This window comes from Quercus suber, unplaced genomic scaffold (genome assembly GCF_002906115.3).
Source record: "Quercus suber isolate HL8 unplaced genomic scaffold, Cork oak 2.0 scaffold_69, whole genome shotgun sequence".
Lineage (NCBI taxonomy): Eukaryota > Viridiplantae > Streptophyta > Magnoliopsida > Fagales > Fagaceae > Quercus > Quercus suber.
Genome location: NW_027069534.1, coordinates 1,684,113 through 1,697,026, shown reverse-complemented (window position 1 = coordinate 1,697,026; position 12,914 = coordinate 1,684,113). Strand labels below are relative to the sequence as shown.

General features: G+C 34.3%; 1 protein-coding gene across 1 annotated transcript in view; it reads left to right on the top strand.

Annotated features, from left to right (window-relative positions):
• LOC112034658 (uncharacterized) overlaps positions 1 to 6,488 on the top strand; it is a gene marked incomplete in the record, with an annotated part of 7,229 nt that extends 741 nt beyond the window's left edge. The window contains 7 exon segments of the mRNA XM_065773119.1: positions 2,680 to 2,736; positions 3,423 to 3,515; positions 4,586 to 4,658; positions 4,810 to 4,885; positions 5,107 to 5,197; positions 5,848 to 5,971; positions 6,086 to 6,488. Coding sequence (XP_065629191.1) covers positions 2,680 to 2,736; positions 3,423 to 3,515; positions 4,586 to 4,658; positions 4,810 to 4,885; positions 5,107 to 5,197; positions 5,848 to 5,971; positions 6,086 to 6,090 — 519 coding nt within the window.
• Positions 6,489 to 12,914: the final 6,426 nt, after the last annotated feature.

The window sequence follows — 12,914 nt, the reverse complement described above, 5'->3', positions numbered from 1 at the left end:
TTTTTTTTTTTTTTTTTTTTTTTTTTTTTTTTTTTTATTTTTTTTTTAAGTAATTCAATAGCCAGACACCTTACCTATTGTGTATTTTTCATTCCGATGGTATGTGGAATTGCAATGTATTCTATTAGGCATTTTGTCTAGGATGTACGGACATTGAAAAATTATAACATGATACGGCAAATAGGACACCGTTATGACACAAGTATGGCATCTCAAATTAATGTCCATGCATCCAAGGCACTAATGTTGAACCTGCAAATGATGGCAATAATCTATTTTAGGTGGCAATGCCTTCGGATAGAGTAGAGTGGTAGAAAAGAACGTGACAAACCTTGACTAATTTGTTGGGGATCCATAACTGACCCTGAAAAATTGAGACTATGGCATGGGGGGGAGGGGGGGGGGTGGTTAGGTTGTGAAGAAATTTAACAGAGAACTCTAACTGTGTTTAGCAAGATTGATGAACAACAAGCAAGTACAAAGAGAATTGCTGAGAATTGTAGAGGAAGTTAAGAGAGAAAAAGAGAGAGAGAGAGAGAGAGAGAGAGAGAGATGAAAGAGTGAAAAATGTATTAAACCTTGCTTAATTTACCATCACTGTGTAACTTGAGCTTAAACACCCACTTGCAGCCAACCAAATTTACATTAGGAGGAGGTGGAACCAGGGACCAAGTTTCCTGTTTTTGAAGAGCCTGGAATTTAGCGTCCATAGCTTCACACCACTTTGGATATGTAGAAGCAATCTTGTAAGTGGGAGGTTCTGTGTAAGAGTAATCCATAACAGCTTTGTAGCATAGTTTGGGTTTTGTAATTCCACTCTTGGATCTAGTCTGCATAGGATGGGTATTTTGGATGGTGCTGGTGGGTGAGGAAATAGGAATAAGGTCAGTGGTGCTGGTAGCTACTGTGGTAGGTTCTGCTGAAGCTGGGACTGAAGGAACTAGGATGGTAGAATTGGGAACTGCAGAAGTAGGTATAGTTGAACTGTCTTGTGGAGATGAATTGGTAGGGATCCAGTGAAAGGTGGAAAGGAGGTGAGATCAGGTTGGGGAGAGGTAGTGGAAGAAGTGTAAGGTCCGAAAAGAGAATTCTGATTAGTGGAGTGAAGATAAAGGAGATTAGACAGCCACAATGGATTAGACACCGAGGATGGTATTGAAGATGGGGATGCAGATAAAGATGGAGAAGTGGTGGAAAAAGGGAATTTGGACTCATTAAGACCACGTGCCTAGAGGTGTAAAGGTGTTTAGTAACAAGATCAAGACAAAGACTTTGAGAGTGTGGAATATCCTAGAAAAAGACATTCTTTAGATCTAGGTTCTAGCTTATGGGAGGTATAGGAGATAGGGATAACAGGCACAACCAAAGACTTTGAGCTGTGAGAAATCAGGTTGGAAATTATATAACTTTTGCCAAGGGGAATGAAAATTTAAGACAGAAGTGGGAAGTAAATTGATCAAGGTGACTTGGTTTGAACAGCATAAGACCAATAGGCAGTTGAAATGGAAGCTTGAGACGCAATGTGATTATGGCCTCAACAAGATGTCTGTGCTTCCTTTCAACCAAGCCATTTTGCTGAGGAGTGTATGGGCAAGAAATCTGATGTATGATATCATTTTGGGACAGATAAGACTTGAAAATGTTAGATGTGTATTCCCCACCCCCATCAGACCTGAAGGTCTTTATTTTGACAGAAAACTGATTTTCAACCAGGTTTTTGAAATGAACAAACTTATCAAAGACCTCAGATTTACTTTGAAGCAAATAAATCCAAGTAAATTTAGTGAAGTGATCAATGAAAAGAACATAATATTTGAATCCATTTACAGAAGTAATAGGAGCTGTAGACGAAGAAGCCATAGCTGAGCTAGATGCTGCCATGGTTGAATTGCTTGCAGAGATCAAAGGCTCTGATACCATGAAGAAATTTAACAGAGAAATCTAACTGTGTTTAGCAAGATTGATGAACAACAAGCAAGTACAAAGAGTATTGCTGAGAATTGTAGAGAAATTTAAGAGAGAAAAAGAGAGAGAGATGAAAGAGTGAAAAATGTATTAAACCTTGCTTATTTTACATTCAGAAGTATGATGCTGTATTTATACTAAAAAATATCACTAACTGAATAAAAACTGTAACCCTGGATTTACGGATTGGATCTGTATAATGTGGAGGGAGTTAGGCTTAGCTCTCTAACTGATTTACGCACCTAGATAACTGATATTTAAACATCCAATAAGACACAGTTTGAGCAAGACCATTGGCTCAGTTGTTTGCATTAATGAAACGGTGTGTTTGATGATTCTTTCTTTAGTGAAACGGTGTGCTTCAGTTTATCAGCTTTGGTCTTCAAACTTACTGACGTGGTGCGTTTTGCATCATCTTCAACAGGTTGGGACTAATTTTGAAGTGTTTTAGGTTATGTGCTCACTGGTGATTATTCCAGCCCTGTATTGAAAATGGATAGTTTTCCTTTTTATGTTGTATACTTCAGCGGTGCTTTGATTCTTTCAATTAGATTGGGTGACAATGATCTCTAAATTGTTTGCTATAGTTCCTTCACATACTTATCAAAAATAAAATAAAAAATTTGTGGCAGTCCTTTACATGCCTTTCAATTTGTTTCTATTTTTCTTATTTTTCCTCTTCTTTTAATGTTGTGAATTTGTTACTTTGTACAGTACGTGCCTCATGCAGGAGATTCTGTTCTTGGAATTGTGGTGGACTCTAAAGCAGATGTAAGAAATTTTACTTGATTACATCATTGAATTTGGTATTATTAACCTCCATTGCTAGTAGAAACTTCTTATTTTAGCTTTGTTGCTTTTTAAAATTTTAGCAGTCATTTTGTCCCTTAATCGTTACGATCCATGTACCCTAGATTATTTATGAATTTCATGAAATTATAGCAGTTGTTCTAATCTCTGTAGAGATTGAATTACCTCTCTGAGGACTTAAAAAAGTTACTTGTAGTGTCTGTTTTACCTATGAATCTATGTATGTTTTTTAAAAAATAAAAATTGTGTGTGTGTGTGTGCGCGCTGCAAGCCTGCAAGTTAGACATCCCAACCTTGATGATGATATATATTGCTGTATTTTTAGAAAGGGGGTACCACTGTTGACGTGGAGATTTGAATGGATCTGAATTTTAGAATGAATATATATATATATATATAGACACAACAACAACAACGCCTTAGTCCCTAAAATTTGTGGTCGGGTATGGATCCTATTAGCTAGGGTTGGCCACATTTTGGAAGTATGCTTCCAAGTGAATACTCTCTCTTTATGTAAATTACTGGTTTTTTGCATTGAATTTCTTTATAATACCTTTCTTGGACTTAAAAGTACCCGTTGTCAAAAAGTTTGTGTTTTTATGAACTTTAGAATAACTTTATATGATCTTTTTGTCCATCATTTGCAGAACTTTCTTGTGGACATAAAAGGACCTGGATTGGCATTTTTGCCTGTGCTTGCATTTGAAGGAGGAACTAGAAGAAACATACCAAGGTTTGAGGTGTGTACAAGTTTAAGGTCATGCTTATATGTTAATTGCAAAGACAAGGTTGTTCATTCTTTAGTTTAACTATGGATACATCATGTACCCATGCATCATCGTATGCATATTTCCTGGGAAGTCAATTTGTTGTGTTTTCCTACATCTTATTGTATTTTTCTTTAGGTTGTAACACATAGGGAGAGAAGGCTGAGAGGTGTTCTAAACTCAAAGTTGCTTCCTCGAGGTCTTTCTGTTGGAAAATAAGAGAAAGAAAATCAATATTTCTCACTCATACCACTGAAGGCAACCTGAACAGTGGTCTTGATTTTGCTGCCAATGAGCTCTAGCTCAAATGGTACTCCCTCTCCCCATAAGGATGTGAAAGGGGGTTGAGGTTGTGAGTTAAAGATTCACTGGGTGTATATGTTACTTACCAATCCAAGGAAAAAAGAGTAGTTGGTCTTCATTTTGCTGCCAGTGGCTTGCCTGCAATATATGGATGATGTCATGGATATTGTTGAACTAGTTAAAAGCACAAACATCTTCAACTCTGTGGAGATCTTTTAGAAATAGATTTAAACATCTCCTGACTATTGGTAACATGGTTCAACTTCTTGTGGTATTGCCCTTTTGACTTCAAAGAATCCTTTTTCCAACGGATAAGATCGTTGAAGCTGTAAACTTGATATGACTTCTACATTCTTATACTTGCTAGATGCATTTCTTTCCACACTATTCTGGTTCCTTCTAAAAAGAAGTTAATCTTCTTAATTTTGAAATTAAAGGAAAAAGCTACACTTTTCTTTCTGGATTGTATTTGGCAATGAGTTAATAGCATGAACAGTTTCTTTCCTTGTTTGACTGCTCTAAGAGCTTGCCGTACACCATAGTCAGTTCTTTGTTATGGATTAAAAGATATACTCTAAAAAAAATTAGGAAAGGTGATTGTAGTATTGAAAACATTGACAGTCTCTACTCTAATATTTCTGTCTCTTGATTTATGTAAAGTGGAAAATGATGATTGACTTATATCAATTATTTGTTTGCTCCTGCAATATTTTTCTTCTTGTTAATATGTTGTGCTGCAGATAGGTACTTTGCTCTATGTTCGGGTCGTGAAGGCAAACCCTGGCATGAATCCTGAGTTGTCATGCACTGATGGTTGGTTTCTATTTATTTATTTATTTTGTCTGATGTTACCCCATATATATATGTCATGCTTCTGACTTTTATTAGTTTCCAAGGTTCCTTGTTGATTTGATTTTTTGGGTCATCTCTTGACCTTTTCATTACCTTGTTTTGCATTTTACAGCCAGTGGGAAAGCAGCAGAATTTGGCCAGCTTAAAGATGGCTACATGTTTGAATCTTCAACTGGTCTGTCAAGAATGTGAGAATTTTGCTTCCCCTCTAATTCATATTTGATGTTAGACAGATCTTTTTAAAATCTAGACATGTGCCTGAACTCATGGTCACTATATATCATTTTTGCCCCCCTCCTTTTGATGGTTAAACATAACTTATGCGCCCCACTATATAGCATAGTTATAAAGCTTGAGATTTCCTCTATGCTATAATGATACATTGATACATCTCTTGTCTTGTCTCTAGGCTCCTGAGCTCACCAACATGTCCAGTTCTCGATGCTTTGGGGAAGAAGCTTTCCTTTGAGACAGCAGTTGGCTTAAATGGCCGTGTTTGGGTATACATCCTTTTCTTGAGGCCCTCCTATTTGTAGTTGGGTTAGACAGTCACCTGTTTCCAATTTTTTTAGTCCATGAGATTATGACCTTCTCTTGATATGGGCCTGAGGCCCCTGTAAGGACTACACAAACACTGTTTGGAAAACTTACATTTTAAACCTTATAGGTTCGTGGTTGTAACAAATTAAACCCCGAGGTTTGAAATGGTGATAAATTAAAGCCTCACCCTATATTAAAACCCCGAACACAATGTTGTTACACTTAAATGGGTTAAGGTTTAATTTGTTACACCCCTAAAATATAATGTTTAAAATGTAATTTTTCTGAACTGTTTTATTTTGCAACCTTGTTGCCTGAAAATTAATAACCTTTATTAAAGACACTTCCTAATATTATTCTTATAATAAAGTTTGTACTTAGTGAATAAAACTCTCACTTTTGTGGGGTTTGAGAGAGGTAATTGGTGGACAGTCTTACCTCCAATTATTATGGGGAGAAACCGATTTTCGAATCAGAATCTGTGATCTGTCACTTTCAATGGGAGGCACTTGGGGGTAAAGTTCGAACCACAGACATCGGACACCACAGATGGTGCCACTATCACTAAGCTATCTTGATACTATTCTTATAATATCTTATTGAATTGCAGGTCAATGCCTCCTCTCCATCTACAGTCATAGTTGTTGCTAATGCAATTATGAACTCTGAATCTTTGAGTGGGGTGCAGCAGAGAATTATGGTGGAGAAATTGATTCAGAATTTAAAGTTATCAAGTCAGTCCTATACATTTATGATTTTTTAACCAATGTATTTATTGGCTGCTGGTTCTGGAGTAATTTTCTCTTAATTATGAATATGAAACAAACTTCTTTACTGTTTCTTTGCAGCGTGATAATGGAAGAAGTGAATGCTATATACTTTATAGCTGTCACATTTACCCATTGTGTTTTAAATGGGAGGAGCATGGTCACATGGTGTTACAAAAACAACAAATTCTTCTATCAAGCATCAAAGACGACAAGCTTCTACTAAAGATGATCCTCACGTTATCAAATCATATGTGCTGGCCTTTTTCTGCCCATTCTGCCTTGTCACAGAATCCTATCATGAAATTAGTTTGCCAATAACATTGTACTTTTTATTTTTTGTTTCTCTTTAGAACTTGGAAGCTATATTATCATTTTCTGTTTTCTGTGTTATCTGTAGAAATGGGGAGGAGTTAACATTGTAGTAATTTTTAACTTAAAGCAAGATTTATTATAAGTGTTAAAAAAATTTCCTTCAAAACAAGTTGAAATAGTTCGTTAAGTTGGCCTCATTTTTTCAATGTTTTTTTTTTTGTTGGAATTTGGATTAAGTTCTGCCTATACTTTATTTATTTAATTTTTTAATAATTTGATAGTTACAGCCATTGAAGAGTGGGGTTTTGAATCTTATTTCTCCTAATAAAGGACAGTAAGTCATGCCATTGTGCTGCAAGGTTGCCTATATTAACACAAATTTTTTCCAAAAACATTCTTCATAAATGATGAGTTACAAGTTATTGATTATCATATAAGCTCACAATGAGTCACTAACTTACCACCTTAGCAGTTATGAAAAAAAAAGTTGTCTCTAGAGTCTAGACTTGCTAATACTTTACTGTTCAGTAGCAGTGAAATGTTATTAAGTTATTTTAATTAATTTTAGCCTTTCCAATAGAGACATTATTTTTTAACCCTTTGTTGCAGCTATTGAATTCTCAACAAGTTGGTGAGGAAATAGAAGCACTGGCAGCACCGCAGCGGCAAAGGCCCTTTCTTGTGCTTCAGAAATCGGAATTTCTAAGGCTGCCCTGGAGTGCGATTTGTTGGTCATTAAATCCCTGCTTGATGAAGATGGTTCTTTGGCTCCCTTTGGATTGCTAGTCGAAGATGCAAAGTTATACGCTCACTATTTTGATCAATTATTTTACTCTCATACAAAAAGAAAATGTAACTCAGTTGCTCATAATCTGACTAAATATATTATTGACATTCTAAATTTTTTAGTGTGAATATAAGATGTTCCACCACAATTTTATTAAGTACTTTTAAGCTAATTTAGCCAGTTTTAATTAAAGTTTTCAGTTTTCACCCTAAAATAAAAATAAAATAAAAAAGGTCGGTGTCGGTGCTGGTTGTCTCGTTGTTTTTTTGTTAATTTTTTTGGGGGTTGGGTGGGTGTATTTATAACTTGTCAGAAAATGACAGCAAATAGAACCTTAAAGTCTAACCCATTGGCCGTTCAATGACCCTAATTACTTACTTGTTTGACCATTATTATGGCACGATAATTAGTAACAGGAAGAAACTGACAAAAGAATTGAGAGAGAGGCATGCCCATAGTGTGTAAACCAATTGATTAACGAGGATCACAATCAATGGTAACCAACTAAACATTAAGAATACTTCAAAAACTCATCTTCTTTACTCTAGTCGCCCTCATGTCTTTGTTTTCTCTCCCTACGAAATAAATACAATGAATTGAACCTTGTAATTCATGACCTAAAAAAAAAAAAAAAAAAAAAAAAAAAAAGGTCATATATAAATCATTTTAAGAAAATTTTGATATAATTTTTATAAAATATAAAAAGCCGTCAAAAAAATTAATTACATTTTTTTCATAAAAAGTTTCTAAAAATACATCTTAAACTAATGCCTTTAAAACATCTGTTAACTTTTTCCTTCTAATTAAGTTGTCATTTCAAGGAAAAAATTCAAACTAATCACCTCCCCTTGGTGAGGCACCATCTCTAAATTAGTTACTAACCAAATCTATAAGACTAAAGTCATCCTAAAATGGTTTTGAAAAGATATCAACTTCATCATCAATGTCATGTCAATGACACAAAATTTTGTGGTGTCAATTAAGCAACATAAGTGTCACACTAAGCTATACATTCAAGAAGTTCAAAATTCAAGTTTTCACCTTTAGTTTGAGGGGGTATTAAATATATTATGCTTCAAGTAACCCAAACCAATTGTAGGCTCATATACTTGTAGAATAAACAACGTAACATTAGATTAGTCAATGGGTAATACAGGGTTAGTCAACTATTTACTAGTATATAAACTCTACATTAAGTTTGCTGTAAATCTGTAATACAAGTGTTTAATATTAATATATAGTCACTCAAGGATTTTTTTACCATGGACATAAGTCATCAAGTCAAACCACATAAATTTTTGTGTGTTCTTTCTTTCATACTTCCACTCAACATTCAATCATTACACATAAACACATTAACATTTACAAACCATAGAAGATCCTTTATCCAAGGTAGCTTGAAACTAGACTTCCTCCTTGAATGATATTTGAAATGCTTTAAACCCCTTTTTAAATTCATAATTCCATTCCCTACTAATTTATTTCTTTTTTTTTTTAACATAAAAAAACACTTTGTCTCATTTTTCGTAATTATATTGTCGACCATGGATGCAAAAAGTTTTGACCGTACGAAAAAACAAGGAAAGAAAGATGACCCTTAACTTTTTCTTGTTTCTTGGTCAATCAATCGTGTCCTGTATCGGGGACAAGAAATAACAAATGCTTTTGTACGTGTTTATTGTCAGCCTGCAGTAGACAAGTAAACCAACCCACACCACATGCATCAACAAAATAAAAATACACGCTTTTGGGTGGCCTACTGGCCTGCTTTTTCTTCAGTTTATATATTATCTCACTCCGGCCTGGATGGAATCCAATTTCCAGATTCTCTCTCTTCCCAGAGCAATTTTTGAAAAGAAAAGGTTAAAGATACTATAAATTTTAAAAATATACTAAAACAATTATATATTTTACTACATAAAATTTATAACTTCATAAAAAAAAATTTTAAGAAAAGTTGACAAACTAATGTAGCAATATTGCAATTAGTAGATTTCAACCACGTAAAGAGCATTAGCATTGGGAAATTTTAATTCTATTCTATTTTATCATTTTAAAAAGTCACTTTATCATTATACCATGCCATTTTACAATACTTCCTACATCTCATACTTTTATTTTCCTATTCTACTCATTAAAATAATATATCTACACAATAAAATATATTTTTTCTTTTTTATTTTTTTCCAATTTTCTCCTCCACCTTCCCTCAACCTCTATCACCGCGCCTCCACTACCCAATCACCACCACCGCACCTCCACCATGCCCACCACACCACCACTGCCCACTACTCACCAAAATCTCACTGGAACAAAAACCCATATTTATAATAATTAAAAAAAAAAACCCACTCCGTGACCCACGCAAACCAAAACACAGAACCCAGACCTCGCCAACCAATACGCAGAACCAAGACCTCGCCAACCAAGCACGACCCAAACCTCGCCGACCAAGCATGACACAACAACCCACCCTCTCCGATTCAAACCTCTGTCAAACCCATCGGAGCCATCTCCAGCAATCCACCATCTCCGATTCAAACCTTTGTCAAACCCATCGGAGCCATCTCCAGCACACCCAGCCCGCCGATCCACGCCGATCCAAACCCACCATCAACCGATCCTAACCCACCACCATGCCCAGATCAAATCATGAACCCAACCCAGCTCCGATGCATGCCTTGAATGAGAGAGAGAGAGATGTGAGATGAGAGAAAGAGGGACTTTGCATGGAGTGGGAGATGGAGAGATAGAGTGGGAGTGAGAGGGAGAGAGGACTGAAGGAGAGATAACCGATGAATAAAAAATTAATGTTTAGTTTAGAATTGTGCTACAATGCAATTCTAAAGGTAGAATTGCACTGTAGCAGTTTTGTAGCTTAAAAATGTCAAATTTCCCTTACATATGGCATTAGCATTGCCTGTAGCAATGTTGCAATTAGTAGATTTCATCCACGTAATAATTCGGGAGAGAAATGCTATCATTGTTATGTTCATAACATTTTCACGACACTTTCAAAATAAATCTTAGGTAATAGGTTTATTACTTGCTATGAAGATGTTGCAAACGTCACACTTCTCATTTAGGATGAGTGATGTTAGGAATTACAAATTTTACTATATAATTTTTACAAGTTGGTGTATTACCAATCATAAAAAGTAACTTAGACATTCACTTATTATTTTGTTAAAATCCATCAATCTTTATTTTTATATCTATTTGTAAGCTATATTTAGTAAAATTTGTAACTTCTTTAATTTTTTTTTTTTTTTTCTGTGATTTATGACACTGTTGCGTTGTTAGCCTTTTTTTTTTTTTTTTATAACTTGATAGTTAGAAGAGATAATTTAAATTAATTTTAAATATTTTTGTTAAAAAGTGTTAATTGAACTATAAAATTCTTCACAATTGTTAGCATCTCTCATTAACAATAGGTAAATAGTTTAATTGAATGTTGGTTGGTTTTCTTCAAAAAAAGAAAAAAAAAATGTTGGTTGGTTTTCATGATCGGGGCCTCTGAGCTATGATAAAGTACGGACTCACGTGGGTTTTGATTATTATAAGTACTATTTTGCATGTGAGTTGTGGAAATAGAGAACCCTAAGCCTAGTCCTTTTCAAGTAGCAGTGAAATACAATCACGTTATATAAATTTAAGGGTTTTAACTTTTAAATTGTACATGTACAAGATATGCATTATTTATTGTTCATTTGTTCTATTGTCTTATTTTTTAACACGTGCTATATATGTCCACTGCATAGGATGCAAGGCTAGCCAAAGAGCCAAACCACAAATTTCAAGATGTATTTGAATACAATTCATCTCCCAACTATTGGTACCTTTTTCTTTGCAAAAGTTTCAAATCAACATTCGGTGCAAATTGCGAAGTCTCAGAAGATAGAAACAGCATTACTTAAGTTAAGGCTGCAACAAAAAACCCTAAACATCAATTAGCTAAGAACAGACAAAGCTTCTCTCCAATTATCCAATTGGAGACGGATATTCTGTTCCTAATAATATTGGTATGATTTATAATTAAAGAAAGAAAAAAAACACACACACACACATATATATATATATGTGTGTGTGTGTGTGTTAAAATGCAAAACTCACCTTTTATGTTTTATCGAAATTCATTTTAGTCCTCTAACTACGCTTTCGTTTATTATAGTCCTCTAACTTTCAAGTTTATTTAATTAAAGTTTTTTCATCGACTTTTGTTATATGTTGTGGTTAATTTTTTAATTTTTTAATTTTTTAATTTTTTTTTCAAATTTTTTTAATTTAAAAAATTCAATTCATAATTGAAAAATATTTTGCAATTTTTTAAAAAAAAATTAACAAAAGTTATAGAAATTTCTTAATTGAATAAATCTAAAATTTAGAGGACTGAAATTAATTTTGAAAAATTAGAAGGTGAATTTTGTATTTTAGCCTTTTTTTTTTCTTTTTTCTTTTTGTGGTTAAACTACTTTGCCGGCCCTTGGGATTATATGTATGTGATTAAATTCATGAGTACAGTTTTTGTCTTGTGCCTTTCTCAAACAAATATCCCCCCCCCCCCCCCCCCCCCCCCACCCAAACACTATGTCAAAATACTTGGGAGTAAGTTTGGAGTCTTTTGGATCATTTTATTGATTGTGTGTATGTGATTAAATTCATGAGTACACTTTTTGTCTTGTGCCTTTCTCAAACAAATATTTGGCCCCCCAACGATGTCAAAATACTTGGGAGTAAGTTTGGAATCTTTTGGATCATTTTATTGATTGTGTATTTGTTGAATATATTTACGGTAAAAAGCAAAAAGGAGGGGGATTTTTTTTTTAATTTTATTTTGGTGTGGGACTCCCAAAATAAGCAAAAAAAATGTGGCTATTTGTGGAGTTACCAAAGGCAGACTTGATTGGCCTGACCGTCTAATTAATGGGTATGGCAGCTTAATAATGATGTCTGTGGTAGCAAGCTGCTGTCGCTCCGTCCTTTACTCCAGATTCTGATGAGTAGTACCGTTCAAGTATTAATGCAAAAACTAACAATCATTTCCAAAACCCATCCTGATTCCACGTTCGGGTTCGTATTTCTGACAGAAAAATTTGTCTTTTTGGGGGACTGATTAGGGTAGATTACCTAATTACTCATTAGACCCAATCCATGGTAATCCCCAACTTCACTATCACTTCTTAAAATTAAACCGAAGGATTTTCCCTTTCTAATTTACATATCTATGGTTTTATAATGGTAGAAACGCCCTTTATTTTTTTGGAATTGGTTTTTAATTCTAGGAGTGAAAGAAGATAGGGATAGAAATGTACAATAGCATAGGTTTTTATTATTAGTTTTATTAAGACAAAACTAGGGTTTTGGTAACAAAAGCAAGCGTACATCTCTTTCTCTCTTAAAAATTTACAAAAACCTAATGATATGTTTGGTAATTACTTTTCCTTAATTTTCTGTTTTCAAAAATTATTTTCTATTTTCTAAAGCAAAAAACATGTTTAGTAACTTAAAATAGACCGAAACCCAAAACTATTTCTAAATCTCAATTTTCATAGGAAATTGAAAACAGCTAACGAGGTGTTTTCAATTTTGAAAACACGGAGAAAGTAAGTCCACGTAAATGAGGTCCAAGGTTCGAATATTGGCTAAAACAAAAATAAAATAAAATAAAACCAAAAGCACATGGACAAATTTTGAAACGTGCAGCCAAACCCACCACTCTCTTCCTCCTTTACTCCCTATCGTCATCCACAAAATCTCCCATGTCGCACTACCATTGTTGAACCAAGCATCAACCTTTATGTGCACCAT